General features: G+C 43.7%; 1 protein-coding gene across 3 annotated transcripts in view; it reads right to left on the bottom strand.

The window, feature by feature from the left end:
• Positions 1-232: 232 nt before the first annotated feature.
• Positions 233-24889, bottom strand: part of LOC138616218 (BTB/POZ domain-containing protein kctd15) — a 30048-nt gene continuing 5391 nt past the window's right edge. For all 3 annotated transcript variants that reach the window (XM_069690366.1, XM_069690365.1, XM_069690364.1), the window contains exons 3-5: positions 19846-19990; positions 14623-14928; positions 233-3627 (exon numbers count right to left, since the gene is read on the bottom strand). In XM_069690366.1, the coding sequence (XP_069546467.1) occupies positions 3469-3627; positions 14623-14928; positions 19846-19990 (610 nt within the window). In that variant the 3' untranslated portion in view covers positions 233-3468. The remainder of the gene's footprint in view (positions 3628-14622; positions 14929-19845; positions 19991-24889) is intronic.

The raw sequence follows: 24889 nt of genomic DNA, 5'->3' as shown, positions 1-24889 counted from the left end.
CTGGTAAGGTTTATCATGTTTCATCAGTTCAATTAGAGGACACAGACTTCAACTTATTAAACACTTCAACCACGAACGCACTTAAATGTTTCAATCTGACATCATCTGCAATAAAACCCTCGCCCTGTCCTGTTTTTTAAGGAACGACATGAGAACAATGAGACACACGTCAGATATACAGTACATCCTTTTATTATCGCAAATATGCAAGAAAAATCAAATGGACACACTGTAAATGAACACATGCCCTTTAATACCACAGTCTAATTGTTTTAAACACTTTAAATAATATACATTTGCACCTCATTATACCCTTTGAAATGTTTTAATCCATATGTACATAATGTAATGCTTTGAATTATTTTCCTTTTTTTCGTGAAGAGGACTAAGAGGTCTCTTAAAAACATGAGGGTCCCATAAAACCCAGAGTCCTGATAATTCAATATACAATAACTGTACAACTGACTCGCCTCAGAAGTGGAGTGATTGCCATGTGGACCGGCTGAACACTGACCAGTGCTTCGTCTGAAAGGATGACATGTGAGCATGTCCTTGGAAGTTTCCAGTCCTGTCGAGTTTGTGTAGCTCTGTAGTTAACCTGCTGAGTCAAAAGGGGCGTCCCGGGTTTGGTTATTGCAATCCAAAACACTCATACCTGTTTTCTTTGTTCCTTTTTCTCACTTTTATTTGCAAGTTGGAATGGTCATTAATATTTTTAGACAAGAGCACGACCTCCTTAGCTCCTGAAAGTTGTTAAAAGCCCATTAAATAATTTCAAAACGCCACATCAGTGAACAATTTTTTTGATTCTTGTAGGTGTGGCTTTTTCACCCTATCTTTCCTCAAGAAGTAACTCAAATGAGTTTCCACACCTGATACCGGGTGGATCAAAGATGTTGTGATCAGCAGAGTCGAGCTGCACAGCGCAGTATGTTCTGAGTATTTTGACTCATCAGTTTGTTTGGTTCGCTGTGGTGTGGCCCAGTGAGCTTCGGCGCAGGAGGGCGTTTTGAAAACGGAGCATATAGGGGGTGGAGGGGGTGACACAGCAGCAGGGGGTGCAGCCCGAGTTTCTACTGGCACCACTGAGCTGGGAGCCTTGAGGGAGGCGGAGGGGGGCGAGGAGCTCTGTGAAGAGCCCGACATGCCTCGGCACATGAAAGGCCTGGTTGACCATTCCCTTTGAGGCGACTGGATGCAAAGGCGCAGGCCACTGGCAGGTCAGAACAAAGATGGGCTGGATCGTGAGCGAGACCCCCGAGGGAAGACGGATAAGGACTTGGAGCTACACTTACGCCGAGCCGGTCGTTATCCACTCATCGGCCTTGTTTAATCAGTGGCATCCAAACAGAGCTGACACTCTACTGGTCAGAACAACTACGGCCCATTTTTAATGGACGACTAAAAGCAACCCCATTCTAACTCAAACAACTGCCAGCACCCACAAAGATCAGAATGGGCTTCTTCTTTTTTTTTTTTTTTTTTTTCTCAGTCTTTTGGAATGGAAGAAACAGCATCTGTAAGTTACACACAAATATAAAGCACAAAAAACTTGGCCTTTCTTCTTTCTGTCTTTGATCCAGAAATGTTGAGAATAAGACCAAAAGAATGAGAGCAGGATAGAGTAAATGCCGCCCACTCGCCTCTTTTGTGAATAACATGCTGATGCTGGGAGTACAGTTCACTTTGGGTTCTGCCATACATACATGTAAAGAACCGCTGAAATAATCTTGGCTTAGAAGTGACAATATTGAAAGAGAGACTCTCAAAGTTGGTGTGAAGGTACTGTGAGCTGTTCCCAGCAAAACTGTCAAGACTGGCAGCCTGGAGGATCAAATGTTGGACCCCTTCATGCCGTTTTGAATGATGCATTGTGTCTTCTTTTTGCTATAAACTGCAAAAGGAACGTCATTGTGTTCGTACAATCAACAAAACAGGCACCTTGTCTACTTTTGGTACCCGGACTGTTTGTTCTGTTGGAAGTTTTTTTTTTTTTTCTCCTGTGTCTGAAATTTTGATGTCACACTAGGCTAAAACATAAGATAAACCGATGGACTGCGGCGCTGCACACTGGCAGGGCCGCTCTGTAAGGAAACGTTTAAGTGCAAAGTAACATTTAAAGTACATCTCTTGCTGATCATGAGACACACTGGTAAACGTCAGCTCTCCCCCGCCGGTCCTAAAGTCTTTAACATTCTCACTCGACAAAACTGCAATACACTTCGAGCTTGTGCAATTTTGACATGAATTTTAAAATTCACATACGCTCTTAAATTTGTGCTAAACACGAACAAATGTTTGGTGCTTGTGCGAGAGAATCCGATCAGAGACCCGAGATATGTTTCAGAGCTAATAAGCAGAAATTCTAGAGCACTTTTTTGTATGTGTGCTATACATTTGACTATAAACAATGTTGAAACATCCAGGTTTTTCTTCCATTCCCCGTTTGAACAATGGGACTTTTTTCCGGCTCCGAATGCATTGCCAGTCAGATCGCTTTAGCCACATAGCCTGCAGACATCTGAGTTTCTGCACCTACTGCCAAGAAACGCTCCCTCACAAGCTCTCAAAGCCTAATGAATACAATGTTCATACATCCTTCATATTGGAGAAAGGAAAAAAGAGAGATTAAAAATAATCCTATTAATAATAATTGTTTACACCATGTCATGATAAAAACAGCAAAAGGAGCAAGAAGAACATACTTTAGAGACAACAATGAAAAATTGTAATAAACAATCAGTTTGGCAAATGATGCTGTGTTCGTCGAGGCCCCGGCTTCTTCAGCCAGGCCTGCGGGTCGGGGGGGTCACGGGGTCTCGGGGCACTCATAAGATTAGATTATGTCCTCTTCTTGTCATCCTTTTAAACATCCGGTCTGCCAAAACGTCCTCGTCCCACAGCAGGCCACACTTGTCACCAGTCAGACACGACACCGGGCAACACACCGACACGCGAGTGGATGGTACACTTGCTGGAAGAAGGGCAGAGGAGTGAGGTGTGTGTACGCTGAGGGGTGGACAGGATGGACACACTCTTCATAAGAAGGTGAGGGAAATATCAACCAGTCACTTGAGCTAAAACGGCGAGCTGTGAGCCGCTGTTGCGTCCATTTGTCGTTGTTTTTATCACAGTCCCAGATTCTTTGGGCGTTATTTAACATAATCAAAAACTTTTGTTGCTGATGCTTTTTTTTTTTTTTTTTTTTTTCCTGTGTTTGGTTCTACATTCCCCTTTAGAGTTCTGCAGAGTTGGCGAGGTTAACAGGCCTCTGCTAATACTTCAGTATGTTGGGGGCGGTTGTGGTCCTGTCGGGGCAGGGAGGGAGGGAGGGAGGGGTGGGGGTGGGGTGGAGGGGTGGGGTGGGCTGGAGTGAGAAGATGGAGGGAGTGTTGGAGGGATGGTTGGGGGTGTGTGTGGGGGGGGGGGGTTGGGGGGGGTGTTGGCAGTCCCTCTTCCCAGAATGCTCTAGTCCAGGGGTTCCTGTTTTATCCTGATGGGCGTGTTGAGGGAGAGACTCCGCCGGTCCTCGCGACACAACACGTACTCGCTGAACTGGGATGAGTCCACGCCGCCGCCGCATGACGCCGCCACACTGAAGCCTTTCTGGAAAAGACGCTCCAGAACCTGCACAGAGGAAGAGGAGGCAGTTATAACAAAAGTAGTCAATAGGGATGAATCTAATTGAGACATTTTAAAAGATAGAGTTGCAGGTTCAGGGACAAGTTCAACTTATTAGGAAAATGTGCTTTTCATACCGAATTAGAGAAACGTGAGGCCCCTTTATATTAGCCGGCTAAGGTAGCTTAGCATTAAAATTGGAAAGAGGGCGAAACAGCTCGCCTGGCTATATGTAGATACAATAAATTTCACCTCTAAAGCTCACTAAGTAGCACATTATATCTCGATTGTTTAATCTGCACAAAAAACAGAGTTTAAAAATAACAAATCCATGTTTTAAAAGGGATATACGCTGGATTCTGGACGGTGTCAGTTGCCAAGTCTCCACAATAGACTCCAGGAAGGTACGAGGCAGATTAGTAGTTCAGCACATAAACTATTGTAAAACTGATTTGTTGATTTTACACTTGGGTTTTTGTACTGATTTAAAGATACAAACGACGACATTTTATTAAGTGACTTTTATTAGCTTAATATTTAGCATATGGACACCAGAAGGGAATCGATCTTATTGCCTAACTCCCAGAAAGCATTTTTCCCTTAAATTTGAGCTCATATTTTTAGTGTAATAAAAGATTTTTCTACGTGAAATTTGTGCTTTCCCAGACCAGTTCTTTCCTGCATAAAAATAAGATTGACCTTGCGGAAAGTTTAGTGACATCTCCTTACTTGTGAACTTTGCAGTGCTTTTTCACTAAACGATCAGCAGCAGCACATGTAAGTAAACCTTGGATCGGTATCACTTTTTGATATCCATCCGTCCACTCGCCTGACATCAACCTCAGATCTTCATCAGTCACAACATGCAGCATGTGTCATTAACCCACCAATCACACAAAGTGATGGAATAAAACCAGAGGGCACTCCCACATCACACCACCTCTGCAATATTCATGCCGCCTGTGCTGGATTGGCTACTGAACCGAGGGCATGAGCTCAAAGGGATGAGAGGAGCGGAGTGTGAGTGAGGTGTGTTAGTGGGGCTCAGCGTGGTGATTACTGGAGCTCCTAATTTGAGTAATGAGGCCGGGGTGAGAGGAGAAGTGAGGTCCGTGAGCAAAAGAGAGAGCGACGTGCTGGGAATGAGGATCGGGGAGTTAAGGGTGATCTGTGTGAGGACAAAATGTTGGGAGCTGCTTGGAGGGAACAGGAGTGGGAGAGGGGCAGGAGGAGGGGGAGGAAAAGGGGGAGGAGGGGGAGGGAGAGGAGAGGGGGTGCTAGCCCCTCAGTCGGCGCATCGATACGCACGCTAGTCCAAACAGAGATACGCTCAGACACAAACACGTGAACTCCAAGATCACTTTTCTCTCCTCATCTGCTGTAAATCCATGTGGGATGTTTTTTCTTTTTTTTGAGGGGGTATATATCTAAATCCACGGGAGATGAGTGCCGTGTATTTACTTCCTTTTAATGGAGTGTGCAGCGCATGGAAATGAAAGGTCTCGCCAAGGGCTAACCCTTTCTGTCAGATACAGAGAAGTTCATGCAAAACAGAATGGTTTCTTCAGACGCCTGTACACACACACACACACACACACACACACACACACACACACACACACACACACACTGACACGTACTCTCACGGCGAAGGATGACCTCCCTAATTAAGGCTGCAGCCTCCCCTGACTGAGGAGTATCAAAACACAGAGGAGCAGATAAACACACGGGGCAGTCATGACACGTGCAACAATACAACATCCAAAATGTAACAAATGTGCACAAACTTGTTGAGCAGACCTGAAACACCATCACACTCATCCGCTTCCTAAATTAAAACTAAAATGAGGGCCGACGTGCTGCTTGTAAGCAGAAAGGACCACTTGGAAAAGTTACTCCCCCACTTCCCCCCCACCTCCCCTCTTCCCCCCTTTTTCATCCTCTGGCCATACGACGACGACAAACTCTGTAATTTGTGAGACAGAAGGGGCGGCAGACAGCTGATGGTGAGGATGGCTAATTAAGAGACCTGCCCAAGCATCAAACACTCCCAAATCCATGACAGAGACGGAGGAGCCTAACGATTATGGAAATGATATTACATAGACTTCTTTGATCATTGCATCACATTGCATTTTCCCCCATCATCTCTTAACGCATGTGGGACTCTGTCATGTTCAGCAATGAATTTGGTCACAGAGGAGAATGGCCTGATCAATAAAGATAGTCTGAAAACACTTTTATCATGAATGCATGGCAACACAAAAGACTTAAGGATATTATTATAGATAGTTGTAACTGACTCAAGGATACTGTAATGACTATAAGAGGGCGTAAAAAAACTTCACGTTCGGTTTGACACAGTGAATTAGTGCCACGGGGGGATAAACAATACACTGAATAATTAAGATGTATCCAAGCAAAAGGTTTCAATGTCCAGAGGACAATGTCCTGAAATCAATCCCTGGTGACAACACAAAGTAACGTACCCTCTTAAAAAGCTAAAACATGTCTGGTTGCTCAGTTCTCCTCTACATACTTGTGACCGCAGGCTTTCAGATCCCAGCTTATGTTGTACTTCTCTGCTTATTTCTCTGCCTCACTTGAGCGAAACCATAACAAAATATTCCAACAGTGAGTTGCATGCAAGCAGTCTGATTGGTCAAAGTCTGACTCTGAACATGATGATTCCCACGAAATGAAATGAGAGGTAATTAGGAAGGTTTATTTCTTTTCATGTCCACTACTTTGAAGTCAAAGACAACCTGCTGCGACCATACTTAAACTATGTCACCACCGTTATTGTTTTCAAAGCAGGAAATCAGACTACAACAGTGCAGAGGATGGAACAACACTGAACCAAAGTTTCCTACTTCTCCCCTGAACTTCAGCGCTTCTTTGGTCTCGTCCTGACCGTGTGATCCGAGCTGAACAAAAGCGTCTCTGCGCCCTCTTCATCCCCAGCGATTCCTTTTGAACCACAATAAACCATTCTCACAGTTGTAGGGTCGCCTCGGCTGCACGGGGACCTTTTCCCTCAAACAGGCATCATTCAAGCATCAAACCATCTCGCTGAGCTGCCACTCAATCTGGGGTCGCCATGGGGATGAGGAGGGGAGACATCAGCCTCGCTCCTCTTAACCTCCCAGTCTTGTAGAAAGACGGCGAAGGCAGGAATTCAAAGTGGATGAGTCTCAGGGCTGAAAACCGGAGCACAATGCAATATTGATGGCCACCAGACACTCTCGCAACATCTCTCAGGAGGAGCTGCAAGACACTTGCTCCTGGTGGCACGGGGCTCAGAGCTGACTGATACGTATGACACACACCGTAGCATGTGATGGGCGCCACACTCAGGGGGTTGCTTTTGTTTAACTATGCACAGTCTTTAATATGTGACAAGGAGCGCTATCTGCAGTCCCCGCGTCGTATCCTCTGCTTATCGCAAGCATCTGGCATAAAACAGCCATGAAGCTCCGACTCCTTCTAATTCTCAACGCCATCTGTCAGCTTTTTTAGGAGTCACAAGCGACAAAAACACTTTTATATTCTCAGAGTACTTGCAGCAAATTATCATGTGGCTCAGATCACCATTGCAAATGAACACTTGAGGGTGTCTTTAAGTGTCATGATTCACACAGGATTTCAGTTCGGGCGACACTTGGGGGAATGCAACACTTTAACCCCGGCAGTGTAAATACACACGGAGCCAGACAGGGAACAGAGGTGTTCTGGGTTAGGTCAGTCCTCAAAGGGACTGCAAGTAGTTCATGCTAAACTGAGCACAGGAAGTTCTCACACCACCTGACAGCAACCTTTTCTTATTCATTTGAGTTCATTTGTTTCTGTCTTTATGACTCTGAAGACATGATATGTCTCATTTTTTAAGGTATTATACATTTTATACCACTTTATACTTGTACTCCATTTATAAAGAACATTGTGAAATGTGATCTAATCTTCATATTGAACTACCAAAGAGTGTATAACATAGTTAGAATCACCTCACTGTTAAATTATTGCTTTAACAGTAGTCCTTCAGCAAATAATAATCCAATAATATAATATGCTATAACACTCATAAGATCATTTTGTTGATAGTACTTCTTTTCCTTCATAAGATCTAAATAAAGATGTATTTTCTTTGTGATCTTGGCACTTTTTCTAAAGTGAATGATTTTAATAGCTCTTCTACCACTAATAGCTACAATTACATAAACCGATTATATGCCAAAATATGACAAGTGAAGGATACTTTACGGCACTTTTTTCAGTTTATTTATGATTGTGCAGTTATGTGGCACTTTTTTTCAATGTTAAATTTTATATGAAATTTATATCTTTTGATTAAAGTGTGAATGAACATGTGAATCATCTTATTAATTCTCTTCCTTTTTTTCTTCAGGTGTATTATTATTCGAGTCAAGTCGGTATTAGCGAGATCTACTATCTACTACCTAACCTTGATGTTTCCAACACAGACATTAAATGTTTTTTTTTTTTTTAAGATATTTTTAGGGACCTCCTGCTGAAGCTGTCAGCAGGCAGAGTTGTGTAGTTTTTATCCTCCCCACACAGCAGATTACTCTGCTTCCTGTTGAGTCTGATGTTGTGCTGTATAGCCATACAGTCACAGAGGGAGTACCGGGACCCCAAACCACCGCCGTGTTAATGTCTGACTCGGCCACTCAGGCCACTGAGGAGCACAAGCCGAAGTGTTTGTGTGGCCTCGTCTGGTCCGATGAGCTGTGGTCTCTCTTTTTCCACCCGGCGCAAAGGATTGATGGAGTGGCAGTGCGACATGTAAGAGAGTGTTGCGACGTGTTGTGTTCCCCGCCCGGGCAGCAGGGGGACAGGGGGCCCTTCGCTACGACTACCTCCGCTGTCACATTGATGAAGGACGGATTGGCTCTTGTGTGATCTGAGTGCTTCATCATGGTGATGTATGGAGCAGCAGGCCCGGCTCCAGCGCCGGGATGCGTGTGTGTGTGTACACCTCTGTGGCTCTTTGGCTAAATGTTTTCCCTCCGTTCAGTGCCTCCGCTGCTTTCTGTTTCCCTCCGCTGGATCTACATCACAGACCAGGTGTTTTGCATTATTCCCCAAATTCCACTCATGACTTCATGGAGAATCACTTGCCAAGGTGGAGTTGTTTATTCTCACTCTCTAACATTTGAATACACAAGACAAAGGACTAAAGAAGGGGCTAAATGTACGATACACACTATAATAATATAATATAATATAATATGCAACATAATAATAAACACAATATTGTCTCTCTCTGTAGACTGATACAAAAAGTTAGTATTGTTTTATTTACTGTAAATTGATGATATAATAGAAAAAAACATGAAAAGATGAATGGAAATGCTTTGAATATCACTGACTGTGAGAATAAATTAAATGTCTTATTCTGAAGTATATTCAATTTTACTGACCCAAGGGATGTTACTTTATCTCTAAGTGTATAAAAGTGAATGTCAAAAAAAAAAAAAAACTAGGTTGCTAAACTTGGGCCCGCAGTAAAGTATTGAGAAATGTTGTGTTATCGTATTGTGTCCAAAGTATCAGGAGGTGTAGCGGTTTCCAGCCGGCAGCCAGACAGCAGCAGCACCTTGGCTTCAATAAACCTCTGATTCTGACATGTAATAAACTGAAAATATTTAAATGCTGTCATAGAGCCATCTCTTTCCTGTCAAGACTTTTTTGGAAACTGACTCAGTCAAAAAGTAAATAGGTTTTAGACAGCGCTGCACCCACCCACCCACTTTCTCCCCGGTCTTTCTCTGTGGGCAGGGTGTGGTCGGTTGTGTGTGTTCCCCTGGGTCGGGGTCCAGGCCTGAAATCAGATCAGAGGCCTCTTTGTCTGGCAGGTAAGACGAGGATTATTTTCATAACCTTCTCATACCTTCACGCAACAATGAGAGAGGACAGAATGAGTAAGTTGTTTAGAAAAATCTCCCCTTACACCGAAAAACACCTCCATCTGCTCCCCGTGTCCTCATCTACATCGACTCAATGAGCCGGGTGCCTTCGCTGTGCGTGCATATGTGTGTGTTTGTGCTTTTGATTATTTTTTAACAGAATAATGTGTATCCGTGTGTCTTAAAGGGGCCGACACGAGACAAATGTAAACCGAGAGAGGCCATAATGCGGGACGAGATGGAGCATCGCTTATAGGAAACCTCGGAGATCCAGTTCCTCTCGCTGTTAGCAATTTGTCTGAAAAGAGGATTTCAGCTCACTTCGACTTCAGCAGCAGCCTAATAAAAACCTAAACTACTGTCCTTTCAGATTGTGTTAGTCAGATGTGCTCACATCCTGTAACCAGTCTCACTGGTAAACAGAGTGGGAAAATGTTGTGTTAGTTGATGCGGCCAATTAATTATATTGTAAGTCATTTAAAAATCTATAAAAGAAGTATAAACCGGTTTAGGCTGTTTGAGAAATTGTAAGTATGGTATTAAAAAATGCAATACGTGTATTTCAATTGCCTTGAGCGGTGTTATATTGGAGTCTTTGTAAAAAAAGGAGCTGTGTCTTAAAAAGGAGTAAAGCGTAAATTATGCATATCATTTCCCCCCCCTTTCCATTCCTCTTCTTCATTTTTTCGCAGGAAAACATGGCCGCAGTCCACACGTGCTTTGTCCCGCTTGCTCGGCTTTCCTCCCTGGAGGTGGTCTCGCACACTGGCAGGAAGGAGGTGGAGGTGTCAGAGTGCACTAGCCTGCCCGGGAGAGGCTCTCTCTGGGTGCTGGAGGGGCGAAGGCTCCTCTATGTGTTGTCCGTGGCTGTCCGTGGCTGTGGGTACTCAAGTGTGTTATATCGAGCCTGTGGTGTGAGACTGTTATGCCCCCCTTCTTTTCCCTCCCTCGCCGGGCAACGCTACGGTGAAACTAGTTTTCTGAAGTTGTTTTTAACATCTCACTGCTTTACTCCACACCATGGTCAACTGTACCAAAGGAGACTGATGATCTCCAACTGGTAGCAAACCTGATTTGAAAATGAGAAAGATAGAGAGCAGCCAGGCTACAACCACTCGGAAGTCCTTTTTTTGTCCGAATGAAAAGCTACACACTGTCTGTACACCTGTACCTGTTAGTGACAACAAGCTACTGTGGCAAAATGCAATATAAAGGCCACAAATAATGTCATCTGCCTTAAAATAAAGTACTAAGGTGCAATCCGAGCTTATAATCAGAAAATTAGGACATATATCAGCCTTTATCCTGGCTCGCGACGTGAAAATAAAATCCACAGCCTGAGAGGGTATCCAAACAAGAGCCTCCTCTCCCTCACAAGATGCTGTCTTGTGCTGTCCAGCAAGACAGCTAAGTAGAGCTGCACTGTGGCCATCACAGCTCTGGTATATGCTACAAAATCCATCCTGGTGTTTAATGAAAATGTTGAACGTGGTTAAGAGAAAGGGTTTGCTTGCTCAGCTGAATCCCTTGCCAGATAAATAGTTAAAAAAAGAGTTATGCAGTCATGTTGACTGACTCACAGTGACGTTCTGTGGAATCTGTATGTGTTGGTCTGAAAGAGGGAACATCAACATTTACAGCTGAATTAAATGTAAGCAAATGCAAAACTACAGCGTCTGGACCAAATGTATACACGGGTTTCAATGCATGGGATCTGAACATGCAAATAATCATCTTTTGTTCGAGAATCTTTTTTCTTATTGAAAATAATTTGCAAACAGTAAGCTACATAAATACTTTAACTTAGCTGTTTAGGTAAAAATACAGTTTATATTAGAAAGCTTTTTAGTTGAAGTGTCATAACTATACTGCATTTGCACGTGCTTCAGTGCTATTGTGCAGTTAAACGTTAGAATTACACATATTTTGTCATTTATTTTGACATACATTTAAATGCCTTTTAACTGTTCCACTTTAAGTTACAGTATACCGTATGCCCTGCATGCTGCGTGTATTACCAATAGGCCCGTAGTGTTAAGTTCTATTGTTGGCCTCACCGCATGCTATCCTATTATACAAGTAGGTTTGTTGTTAGCGCAGAGTCATCTGCTGAATTTTTGTGTATACAAATTTTTACACTTGTGTTGTGTTTCACTTTGTTAGTGGGAAATTCACAGTCAAAACCTCAGACTTACTCTGACTTTAATTTGATCCCGATAATCTCAACATTCGGGAAAACTGTGTGCCTAAGTCACAAACAGCCCTTTCCACCTTCAAACTACAGAGAAAATGCAAATATTTACTCATATTCATTAAAACTGAGCACAAACTGAATAGTGCTCTGAATTTGACTCTCTATGCACATAACGGGGAAGGTAATGGTTATTATTATGTGTCTATGTGTTGAATGCTGAAAGCTGAGTGCTACTGAATATTGTGTCCAGTTCATGGAAGCTCACGATTGATGAACACCTCAAGGTTAAATGGCGCTTAATGTTTATATTTGTTTGTTTGCTTGCTTTTGGGGAGTTTATTGTTTTTAACACAGGTAAAGAAAGACAAAGTAAAGAAATAAAATGTGCATCATTTTTATAAATTGACTGCCAATAAATGCATTGATTTTATGAATGAAAAAAATATTTCAACAAACATTATGTAATCTTGCTCCTGACTTATGACATCACAAAATGTTGCCTTTGAACTACGGGTGTGGCACTGACCAACATTCTGAGAATATATAAAGAGAGCTTACCTCGGCACATCCATCATTCCCATCAGTACAGTCACCAGAGAAACACGCACAGTGAACTCAAGAGCAAACACACACACTTTTAAGAATGGAAGTAAGCACATTCAGCAGCAAAGACAGCAGCAGAACCCAGAAGAAATTCTCTCTCCATGACCAAGTCTCACAGGCCTTGTTTGACATGCAGGGCCGAGAGATGGACGTCGAGGAAGAAGCCTCCCCTGGAATCCAAAAGGAGTTAACTCCACCCAACAACCCCTGGAAAACCGCAAATGTCCAGGAGGCGGGTGAGCTTAACTTCGGCCTGGACCGTGGTGAGGCAGATTTTCCTCCACTCCAGAGAGAGCAGACCGACCGATGCGCACAGAAAGGACCGAAAAACAACGAGGCCGCTGACAGCAGGAACAAATTCAGGAAACAAAAAGGACAAGATGACATCAAACGTACAACAGCCTGCCGTCAAGAAACAACTAGAGCCTGTGGTGGAACCTGCAAAACCTGCAACGGTGCAAGAACTGCCCGCTGCAGCTCCTGAACTGAAGCCTGCCACGCAGACCGAACCACAGCCTGCGGTGGAACCTATGCAACCTGAAACAGTGCCTGAACTGCCTGCTACAGCTTCTGATCCACAGCCTCCAACAGAGTTTGCCTCTGAAATGAGGCCTGTAGTGATGGTAGCACAGCCTGAAACATCTACAGAACATCCGCATCCCAACACACTGGAGAACCTACAGCCTGCCACAGAGCCCACCGTGCCAGTTGGAAAGCCCAACCTGCAGCCTGCCGAACCAAAACAACATCTGATTCTCACACTACTGCGGGCCAACACATCAAAGCAACTAAACGGGAACCAACAGAGTTCAGTTCAAATTTCTGAGTTCGACTTTCACCAGAAACTGGGAGATAAGGACCAAAGAATATCTGAACTGGAGAATAAAAATCCGAAGAAGGAAGCCGAGACCCGCCTTAAACACCAGGTGTGGAGGAAGCCTGCAGAGTTGAAGCTTCTCTGGCCAAAGTACAACAACAGCTGGAAGAAGAAAGACGTCGGTGGCAGGAGAAGAAGCGTCTTCTAGCTGAGCAGGCAGCAACAACCTCCAGCATGAAGGCAGCTCTGACCAAGACCCAAGAAGACCTGAACCAAGAAAGATCCAAGTGGCAGCAAGAGAGGTCCCAACTCCTTCAGTCTATGAGCACCATGAAGGAGGCCCTTGAGGAGAAGGTGGAGGAGAAAGACAAAGCCGACGATGTCTTAATGATGAGAGTCGCAACTTTAGAACAACAGCTGCAGGAGGTTCAGAGGAAACCCAAAAAGAAATCCAGGACGCGGAATTTCTTTCAACTGTTTAAATGTTCTGCAGGGATCGCAACTTGAATCTGACTTTGACCTTTACACCGAGAGTCCCATCAAAGTCCCCTCCCTCAATGCCTCCTACCCAGAACCCACCACTCCTCGCCCCCATCCTACCGTCCCCTAAACCAAACTACCTTCCTTCCTTCTCTTCCCAAACACCCCCTCCCCTTCCCCTAAACATAACTCCCTTTATTGTTTTATGTTTTCATTTTCATCTTGTCTTGTACGTCTTGTCTCATCTTGTCCGTCCCGTCCCGTCAGAAAATAAATTAAAAGAAATAAAATCCTTCATAGCTTGACTAAGTCCTTTGACGACATTTAACAGTAAAATCAGCTCAACGGAGTCAGTGTTAAAACACATTTTGAGGCAGTTTGGGTCGTCTTTACACAGTTATTTTTGTTTTGTATCTATTGAACTATAGCTGTAATTGTTCAGATCATATACAGCAACAATGTTTTCACTAAAAAATGAATGAACTATCTTTACAATTTTGAGTCAGATCCTAATTGTTACTTTGTGCTAACATGTCAGTTGTGTCCACCTGATTTTTACTTTTTCACTTGCGAAAACTTCAACTTGCAGAGAAGCCAGACAGTGTTTAAAACCAGAACGATCGTCTCGTGGTCGTTGGCCTTCACCAAGAAATTCCTTCAAAGACTTCCTGTGATAGCGTGTTCACGAGAATGGGATGGACGGATGGGAGAGATGTAAGGGCCGAGAGCCCTTTACCTTTGACCTTTAAAGTCTAAGCAGCTCATCTTTTAAGCCAGGTAAACAATTGGGCCAAGTATGAAGAAATTCCCTGATCTATTGCATTCAAGAGAATTGGATGCATGGATGGAAGTCAAAAATACGTTGTCTGTTTAATTCATTCAGTTATCTTGAATGAAGTAAATAAACCGCGTGCAGATCGTGAGGTTGGATGTTTTGTGTTACCACCACACAACAAAGGACACGTGTTCTGGTGTGTTACCTGGACTGAGTTGAGCCTGCAGTAGCCGTTGAGAGGGAAGCGGATGACGTGTGTTGGGTCCTGGTTCCAGCCGGCGTTGACTGAATTGCACATAACATCGCCAGTCTCGGGGAAGATCTCCTCTATAAGGACCTTCTCCCCACTCAGGGCGATCCTCTCGCCCAGGTCGGGTGTGACTCGAACCACCAGGCAGTCACAGGGCTGTGCCATCCGTCGTTGCTCGCGATCCTGCTTCCAGCGCTCCAGCTCCTTGATCATGGGTGTCAGCTGGTAATAGCGCGCCTCCTCGTACAGCAGGTGGAAGTCCTGTGCAGGGAGACGCACGTGGAGATGAGAGCGGTGAGTTTGCATGTGTTGCAGTCCTCTCGGCTATATGTGTGACTAACACACTGTGACTTTCGCTACGTTACATCTCATCACCAAGGTCACACAGACAAAATCCTACACATATACAGTATTGTGCAACATCAAGATGACAGCAGAGGGTATATTTGTCAGGGGTCCTGACGACTTCCCCACAGCGACGAAAATAAAGTGTCACTGAGCAAAGCACTTGACCTCTAATTACTTCAGGAGTGCTGTTCTGGCTGTAGCAGCACTCTGACCCTCCTTGAGTACTCAATTTGCATGGAGCAACAAATAACTAACATGCATCAGTATCCTGCAACATGTATTTTAGGAAATACATTTATATGTGAGTGACCTTTTTCCTCACTATGCCTTACAATAAATTTGTAGTAAGGAGTTCAAAGATTAAGGCACTGTGTCTTTTGACATTAAGAGACCATCACATAATAATTACATTGTAGGAGTTTAGATTGATGCACCCAAAGTAAGTTACTCTGGAAATGGATTAGACAAATATCCCAAATACAGATGTATAAATGTGACCTTTGCTTGTCCTTGTAGAGTTAAAGATATCTAATGCCTGAAACAAATTTCTCTTGTTTCCATGTAATACATCTTCTGGAAAGAAGAACAATAAACGAAGATCAGCGATGGCCTCCGACCAGCAGGACAACTCTCTCAATAAACAAAGCAAAGCCATGCTGCAGCTCTACTCCACAGTAGCTCTTGGCGTGCCTTTAGTATGTTTCAGTGAGCCGACTCCAGAAAGGCCGTCAGTCGGGCTCCAGTGAAGTGGGATGGTGCATTCCTGTGTGCAGACAGTCTGCAGCAGATTGCCTGCCTCTCCCTCCCGGGCAGGGCTTGCTGGGGGCCATTTGCCCCTGCGCTCTTGCCTCTAATTTCCCACAAGACCAGATGGCACCATCATTCACCGCTACCATAGAAAATACGGGGAGGCGGAGGTTCGCTATTGGAGGCAGACGGGAGGTGAGGAAAAGATATGTGCAAGTGAACATGAGGACAATCATCAGCCAAGGAGGGTTTTTTAATTTTTTTTTTTTTATGTATTTCCTCACATGGAGGGAGTTTTATGTTAATGAGGCTTGTGGCCCAATGTTAAGCTCCTATTAAGAACAAGAATTAATTAGGTTACACCTAAATGCTGCGAATCTTTCAGCTAAACAATCAGTAATTAATAAATCTGTGTTCTGATTAGTGCTTCACAGAGACAAAGAATGACAGCTTAATTCATTCTTAGCTTCCAAACTGTCACTGAGGACATTCAAAGTGTATTCTGTCATGATGTGCTTGTTCCTTATAGCGCCAGGCTAGTTTTAGTGTATGGACTCTGTAACACCAAAGAAAACAACTGATTGTCCATTTGGTTAAATTCCTAATAGATACAGAGAGTCAATCTTGGTGCAGAGCAAAGTCTAAACACCTTTGAAAAGTCAGACAGTGTGTTTTTGTGCTGCAAAAACAACATGCAGTATGTTTCATATGGTCTGCATCATTGGTGGCTGTGGGTGTCGGGTGCTGGAGCTACCAGGGAGCCCTGATCTAAAAAGAGTTTTTTCCCCTTTCCCTTCTCCGGGCCACTGCTGGGCACAGAAACAGAGCGTGGCAGCAAACAGCATATTCATTAACCCTGCTGCTTCTGTCAGACTCTTTAGCCTTGAAAAGCCTCCCTCACTGTTTTTGCCCCTTCATCTAAACTGTGCCTTCATCTGAGGCGTGTGAGCGACACCCAAATACAACTCCATCTGGACGGCGCATTGACGCAACACATCTTAAGCTGGCGGTCTAATATTTAAGATTTCAGAATGTGAAAGAGGGGGTGGAGGTCCTTTTTTCCCTTTTTCTCTCCCTTTCTCCCTGTCTTTTTTTTTCTCCTGGCCTTCTTGCTGCAGCTGACAAAACTCATACTGAGACGCTCCCCTTCAGGCAGCTCTCTGTATCAAAGTGTAGCTCCTCATCCTTCACAGGTCTGAAGCCATGGATGGATATGTTTTTAACAGGGGTCTGTCTGCGAGGCACTTTAGTCATCCTGAGCAGCGCACAAAACAACAGAGTAATCCTAAGCGCTGAGGTGAGGATGAGAGGGAGACAGGGCCAACAGCTCCGTCCTGGTTGCTGAAGCTGCTGCAGCTGGCAGCTCTACGAGACAATTCATCCCCCAATCCTGTGTCCAGACAGCCCGTTTGAGCTTCAAAATAATGATCCGACCTGATCGCCCACCGGCAAGGCAACATTTCAGGGAAGGACAGAGGGAGGAAGAGACAGTAAAAGACAAGAAGAAGAAGAAAATGATGGGAAAATGTCACCGTGAAGGAGACGGACGACTGATAAAGACCTACCGAGTGTTTTGGACAAATAAGGACTAAACCCACACAGGTAATGGGTCACAGGTTGGTGATTAAACAAGTCACTGAAGAAAAACTCAGCCAGGTATTATCTAATGTACACCAGTAAAAAAAAAAAATTAGAAACACAACCTCCTTCTTATTATTTTTTTTTAGCATTTGATACATAATAAGAGAAAGAACTGATTTAAAGTGCAATAAAAAAAAAGGCCGGAATAATCTGACACAGAAACTCTTACTGGTTTATAACTGTGCCCTCAATATGACTGAGCATTGCTTACACTCTTGTGATTAATTGTAGTTTGAATAATGAGATGAGGGAGGATATTAATAGTGAATATTTTGTTCCACTGATGTAGGCTGAAAAATTTCTTTTCCTATTCTGCTCAGACTTTCACATTGATTTAGCAAAACACACAGCGCCGTGGCTGCCAGCAGCAGAACAGACCCGGCCCTCGGGCGACGGCAAGCCTGATTGTGTTCAGATAAGGACATGCTCAATTCCGCCTCGCACTATTTGCATTTTTTTCTTCCCCGGCTCCACGCAAATTGAAAGGTATGCAGATCAACACGGGCTTATGCGAGGGGATCGTAATGAGTTGAAACAATGAAGTCCGATGCATTCTCTTCAACCGTGGTGCCTGATTGGACTGTCAAGACTTCACAGGGAAGGAGGAGGGGGGGGGGGGGACGCATGAATAAAAAGGGAAAAACTAATCGGTACTGAGTCAGGCCATCATTTGCCAAAATATGCAGCGCTTTCATGTTATGTTCTGTTGTCTGAGGTTTGGCTCCCGCTCAGACTATCCGTGAGGCCCGGAGAGCTCGCCCCTGGCTCTGATTGGCTCGGCCTCGCCTTGTTACCTTGTGGAGAATGATGAACAAGCGCCAGCCCAGTGAAAAGGTCACGCAAGTTAAGGTGGAGTAGAAGTGAAGAGTAGAATACACAGTGGAAACAGTATCACTGAATAAAAACCTTGAGCAGCGAGGAGCTGTAGGCAGAATGTATAATCACTCTGACAAAGCCACATATGGCTGTTTGGGTACTTGTTGGGTGAGACTACCTCACCAGTAACGCCATGAATTAAAGAGTTTTTGATCTATTGGAGTGGATTAAATGACCTGGTTTGATCAGCCAAATGTGCAGCCCCTCCCAGCTCTATGAGGCCTTTTAGTATCTTTCAGCCTGTTGTTTTTACAGCCTGTAACATGTTTTGGTTCACTCTCGCTGCTTTCATCAGCCTCATTTTCAGCAGCAGCAGCAGGCAGCTGTTAGCAGCAACAACAACAAAAAAAGAAGCTCTGATACAGCAAGCAAATGTTACCTGGCCAGAAGCAAACAGCAGGCTGACACAAAGTTAGCAACTAGCTGGTGAGCACAGCCGAGCACAGTGAAACACTTAGCAGCTAAAGAGACAGCTATTTTGGATATACAGTATTGCACTAACATTTGGCAGGTGGCCAGAAACACAACTTCAGACAAATGCTAATGTTGCTCGGTGCCTAAAGTTTGCCAACACATTCTCTATATCAACTTTTTCAGTTGAACTGCTGTTAGCATTAAATATTCTCGGTTTTACTCCATCAAGCTCGGACAGAGAGAGATCATGAAGGATCATCCTGCAGAGCTCGTATCAAAAATACAGAACATGTACATTTGTCTTACCGACAACCTGAAAACAGGAAGAAAAAAAAATCTCCACGCAGGAAATCTACGCAGAGCTTTTGTTTGAAGCCTTGAACCTTCGAATCGTTTCGATGAAAGATAACGGAGAGAAATATGCTGTGCGTTTTCACTTTAACACTCAAATAAAAGCCAGGTGCTTACAGTCTGATTAGTTTAATCTGGAATACATCAGATTCAATGGCCCGCAAAGAGTAAATGAGCAGGTATTAAACTGCACCTACGATCCACGTTTCCCTGCGTCCTTGACTCTGAGGGAGACTTTCTGTCTGAGTGGGAGTCGGTCAGCAGTCCGCGGCTGAGCAGAGGGGGCGTACGGGCTATTTCACCTGGACTCACCTCTATAGAAACTACTCTTGGTGGAAAAACAACAGCTTAGGGCTTTGGCACACACATCGCCAGGCCATGCTCTAGTTAGCGTTTTACCTCTCCTTTACTGTGTAGTCCAGCTGAGTCAAGCTTCTTTTCGTTTCTCTCTGTAAGTTTCCTAATTGCTGCTTGTGCTTATACCACAGGTAATTCACGTGTTGAACGTGAAGGAGGGCGAGTCTAGATTCAGCACTGTGAAAACACAACGAGTACATCTGTCGTAGTATCAGGTCTATTTTGACATAAAGCCTGTGAGAGGACACTTAACATGTGTAAATACAAATACATCCACACTTCTGTGTATGATAAGAAATCTTAAACAATATGTCTGCATGTCCGGGCGAATGGCTTTAGTATACTGGAGTTTTTTTTTTTTTTGATGCTCTGCTGTACAAACTATGCGAGTGGATGGTGCAGACAAGCACACGCAATACGACATGTTGTGGTGCGGACGTTTACCTTGAAGTCATCTGGAAGGAGCAATTTGCTGGTCCTGAGGAAACTGAGAATGTAGCGGAATATCTCGCCGTCTCGATCTATGAAGTAGTGCTGCTTCAAGCTGTCCAACACGATGGGCTCGGTGCCATTGAACAGACGACTGATTCTGAAAATTGAAATACACACACAAACACACACGCACGCGCACACACAGGCAGGCAGCCGCACACACAAAACACAACCACATAATGGAATGAGCCAGCTCCCTTCAAATGCATGAAACAATTACCCTCCATTTATTTTTCAATTTTATTAGCACTAAGCTTGAAATGCATTAGCATCCCAGGTTGAAACAAGGGGCTTAAGGCACAGTTCCTCCATTCCAGACTTGTTTGAAGTGTCCCTTCTGTAGAGAGATTACAACAACACACACGCTTGCTGCTTGTACTTACAGAAATTAATGGCATGAATGTAGCATTACAGCTCTATTATTCCATCTGTCAGAGGGGTGGAAATGAAGCAGGTGGAGGGCCATATATTAATGCCAGCAGGAACATGTGGAGAAAGATATTTTACTTTTACAGTTGGACTTTGTTAGGAATGTCAGCAGAATGCTGGACAGCTGCACTCCTACTGTGTCACGCTGTTTGTGTTTAATACAGAGTTACGATCGAGAAAATCTGAGAACATAAATCCATTGATAGAATGAGCTTTCTTTATTAATTAGGAAATCAATTAATAACACCATTTAAAACTGTATTCAAGTTCCTTTATAATCTGTGCAAGTATTCAGTGGAACTATGAACCGTAATCCTGATCTCACGTACGTTAAACTGAATCCCCTTATTCAAAATAAAATCAACATTTTGGCCTTTAAAAGTACACATTTGTTGTCAGGGATCGATTTTAGGATAAGAAACATGACTACATCCCATTTAATTGTGCTGCATTTTTGTTTTGTTTCACCTTTTATATATGCTTAGGCTGAATTAAATACATATTAAATGTGCAGGACATCCAAACACGCTGCATTATTCTATAGAGGTATTGATGTTATATCTAAAAGCAAAGTTGTTGTAATCTAAGAGAAAATAACTACTAAGGTAATGAAAATAACATTTCCTGAAATTACATCAATGTTTTCCTCTTAAGAATCACTATGATTAACTAAAAACAGTAATTAGATGTATGCTTTTAAGCTCTAACTAAATATTGACAAGACTTTGGTGTAATAATAAGACACTTGTTGCTGCCTGGCGTCCCACTGTTAACCCTTTCCACTGGTGTGCTGCAAGATTAAGGGCTTAGTTAAAGTTGGCTACAGGGGCTCATCAAGGCAAAGAGTGGAAATTGCTGTTATCTTTAAACTTTCATCGCACCATGTTGGCGCCGCGCCTCGAGATACCCTCGGACAGATATTCATTTCCCCCTCATCTTTGTGTGTTTTTTCCCGCCGCTTACCTGCAGGTCGCTCTCTCGCCGGTCTAATAAGCTCATCCAGGCACCTCCACTTTATCTGTTTGCTCATTTCCAAAAGCTAAATATCCCTCTTTAATATTTAAAAATAGTGTTTTAGCGTTTGTAAAATATTGAGGATGGGGTTTTGTGCAAGTGTCCCACTTTCATTCAACTTTGCAAAGTCTGAAATGCAAGAATTTAATTTGGTGACTCACTTTGAGGCAAAACTCACATCAGCCTCAGCAGAGAAACCTGGAGAGCCTGTGCAGCATAAATAAGCCGTATACTGATTTACAAACGAAATCTGTTGCCTGTAACCCCCTTCACGGTTTCACCACACATTTACATTGTCTCAGTGAGAAACTGCTGTCGGCAGGGGGCCGTTATTGTCATCATTTTGAAGTAATCAGCACTATAATCCCAGTAACAGCTTCTCTGTTGGCTGACAAAGTTGTATGAAGAAAATCAGGAAACCTATATGCAAACAACAAAATGAACACATACAGCCCTGCCTGAGCTCCGGCATTGTCAAACTCTATTACGAGACACTGTGAGGGAGCCGTAGTGGGAATGTCAATGAGCAAACAGCAGGGCTGGCTGGCTCATTTGACTGAATTTACAATCACTATCCTCTACTTTGTAAAAGTGTGTGAGCTCGTATTTAACGGTTGTATCAGGTATCTCCTGACCCCGATGTGTCGGCTCGACGTGCTGAAGCAATCAAGTCAAATTCGCCCTGTCTCTTTTCTTTGACATAACTGTGTGAAGAAGCAGAGCAAAGATGGTTCTCCCTCCCTCTCTCCCCTCCTGCCATCCTCACTCTCTTTCACTCTGTCTGTCTGTCTTTCTTTCTTTCTTTCTTTCTTTCTTTCTTTCTTTCTTTTTCTCTGTCTCTATCCTCCTCCCTTGCTCGCTTTCTCTCTGGAAATCGATGCAAAATGCTTTATAAAAAACCAATACTCATCTCCCTGTTTTGCCCGAGGTGTTCCTTTCTCATATGGTCTTGCAATTCTTCCAGCTAGAATTTCACCATACCCCTCCAGGCTAACTCTGTTTTTCATCTCCACTTTTTTAAAAAGCAATTAAAATGCTGCCTGTTTTTCTTTTTCTTTCCCTCTCTTCTATTCCCCCCTCTCTCTCCCTCTCTCTCTTCTCTGTTGGTCTCCTCATTTTTCCCTTTTCTGTTAAATCCCTCAATTGGAGGGAGGGGGGGGGGCTGTTTTTAACAGGTAGGTAGAGAGAAAAGGGTGTGTGTATGTATGTCTGTGAGTCCGTGTGTGGATCGAGAAAATTAAGAGACAAGATAGAAAACACAGGCCAAAAGACAAAGACATTGATGGGGAGAATAACAAAGAGGTGAGAAATCAGAAGAAAAAAATACAGAGAGCAGAAGTAAAGCAGAAAGAAGAAAGAATCAGAGAGAAACAAACGGACTACAACAGAAAAACAGAGATGGAGTGGGAGAGAAAAAAAAGGTTTGACAGTACAACAAAACTTAGATAAAGAGAGAGAGTCAGGGAGAGAGGGGGAGGTGGTGGGTGTAGGAGGTTATCAAGGACAGGAACGGCTCAGATCTCCCACCCCAGTGGTGCCGAGTGAGGGCAGGCAGAGGGGCAGTGGGTGGGAAAAATCTGGCAGGATCCCCGCTGCTGCTACAGCTGGCCGGCAGCTCAGAGCTGCCAGCGTCGTGTCCTCGGGAGGCGGGACGAGGACGCAGCACAGGTATCACTGATTCTACTCGAGCAGATGCTATCTGGAAACTGTACCACTCGAGGCCTTAATGATGGCGAGACACCTAGCCGCTTCCTGAAAAGTGAAACAAACACTCCCAGAGATCCCTACTGTCCCTGAGTCCTGCTGCGAGCAACTGTAAAGTGACGCTTCTCCAAACAAGCTCTCCCAAAGGGTGAAGAGACAGGTTTCAAAACAAGGAATACAATTTTACTTTTGCATCCTGATTTATAGGTTCAGCTTAACTCGTAACGCTGTTGCACATTTTTACATGTCAGCAACAGCAGCACATAACTTCTTACATGACTCTCTGGGAATAACTTTCTTTTTGCATGCCTCTGATGCTCAGTCTTTTGGGTCCATGATGTGATTTTTTTTTTTTAAGCAGATAAACTGATTGCATTAATGTTAACATCTCCACTCCTATTCTGACAAAACGTGCCTCTAACAATCAAAGGGTTTATCTGCAGTTCATGAAAACATTTAATCTATTCGGAGCTGCGCAGCTGCGCAACATGACGGTTTCTGTTCAAGAGCAACAATTAATTCTCATTACTATTTCACATTAAGAGAACAGAACTAAAAGTCTTATGTAGCAGCTAATTGGACTTTGCTCATGGCTGTGTGTTAGAGCCATATAGCCTCAAATCTTAAAAAAAAGAAAACTCTGGTTTGCTTAGAATAGCTATGAAGCTTAAATCAAATACAAATAAAAGGAGTTTTCTTCTAAAACTTACAATGAATGATGAGTTAATCAGATGTCCTGTAAATGATGGTGATTTCCTCTTATAGCAAAGTTCACCATTAGATAGAGAAGGCCACTTTCAGAGCATGAATCCAGTGCAGATGTAGCGTCTCTGGACACTTTCAAAATAGTCTCCTTGTCTCAAGAACATTTCCCCTAATTTCCTCAGCTTCTGTTCAAGTGACTGCTGAGACTGTCCTCTTTGAGAGCTACACAGAGTGCGCATCAATGTTTCATGACCCCTGTCCCTTAATATGGCCCACACAGAAGAAGATGAATAGCCACACATTAGTTACTAGACTAACTTTCTCTTGGCATGCTGCATTATTTAGGAGCCAATCTATTAAAAGTAATCAGCGGCTTCAAACTCTTTAACCCTGCTCTTTCGCTCGTCAAGTTTTCAGCGTTGCCAAGCGCGCCCTGGCTCGACCGGACGTGGCTGAACGCAGCGTACACGGTTATGCCAGTGTAATTGTTTTGCTTTCTGCTGTCAGCCATTATCCTAATTCACACAAAAGGGGGCCCCTCCTTCCACTGGCTCCAGTGGAAAGTGGAGGCCCGAGGCCAAGTGTACGCTGAGGAGGCTGGGAGAGAGAAACAGTGAGTGTATGCATGTTAGTTGTGTATGCATGGATGTGTGTGTGTGTGTGTGTGTGTGTGTGTGTGTGTGTGTGTGTGTGTGTGTGTGTGTGTGTGTGTGTGTGTGTGTGTGTGTGTGTGTGTGTGTGTGTGTGTGTGTGTGATCTAGAGTGAGAAAGAAACAGCAAGAGACAGAGAGAGGGAGCGATCGAGCGAGAGAGAGAGAGAGAGAGAGAGAGAGAGAGAGAGGGAGCAAAGGAGCATGTGTGAAACAGAGAGAGGGAGAGAAAGAGGAAGAAGCACTCCAACCAACAATCACACTGATATCCGGTCTTTACTCGCACTGTAAAAACACTATTTGGATTCTCTGACGTGACTCTGAGCTGCATTTGCATGGTGCCCTGAGTGTGTCCCCGTATGAATAACTTCTTTGTAAAAGTGTAAAGCTGCACCAGAGCCTAAAAAATAAAGCAACACAATAGCGAGACACAAATAGCGAATGGAAATGAAACTTAAATTTAACAGCTACCCATCCACTTGATAAACATCGTA

The sequence above is a fragment of the Brachyistius frenatus genome, unplaced genomic scaffold (genome assembly GCF_029030835.1).
Source record: "Brachyistius frenatus isolate BFR_SWC_R1_liver_20210118 unplaced genomic scaffold, ASM2903083v1 Contig_9, whole genome shotgun sequence".
Classification (NCBI taxonomy): domain Eukaryota; kingdom Metazoa; phylum Chordata; class Actinopteri; family Embiotocidae; genus Brachyistius; species Brachyistius frenatus.
This window is presented reverse-complemented; position numbering and strand designations above follow the sequence as displayed.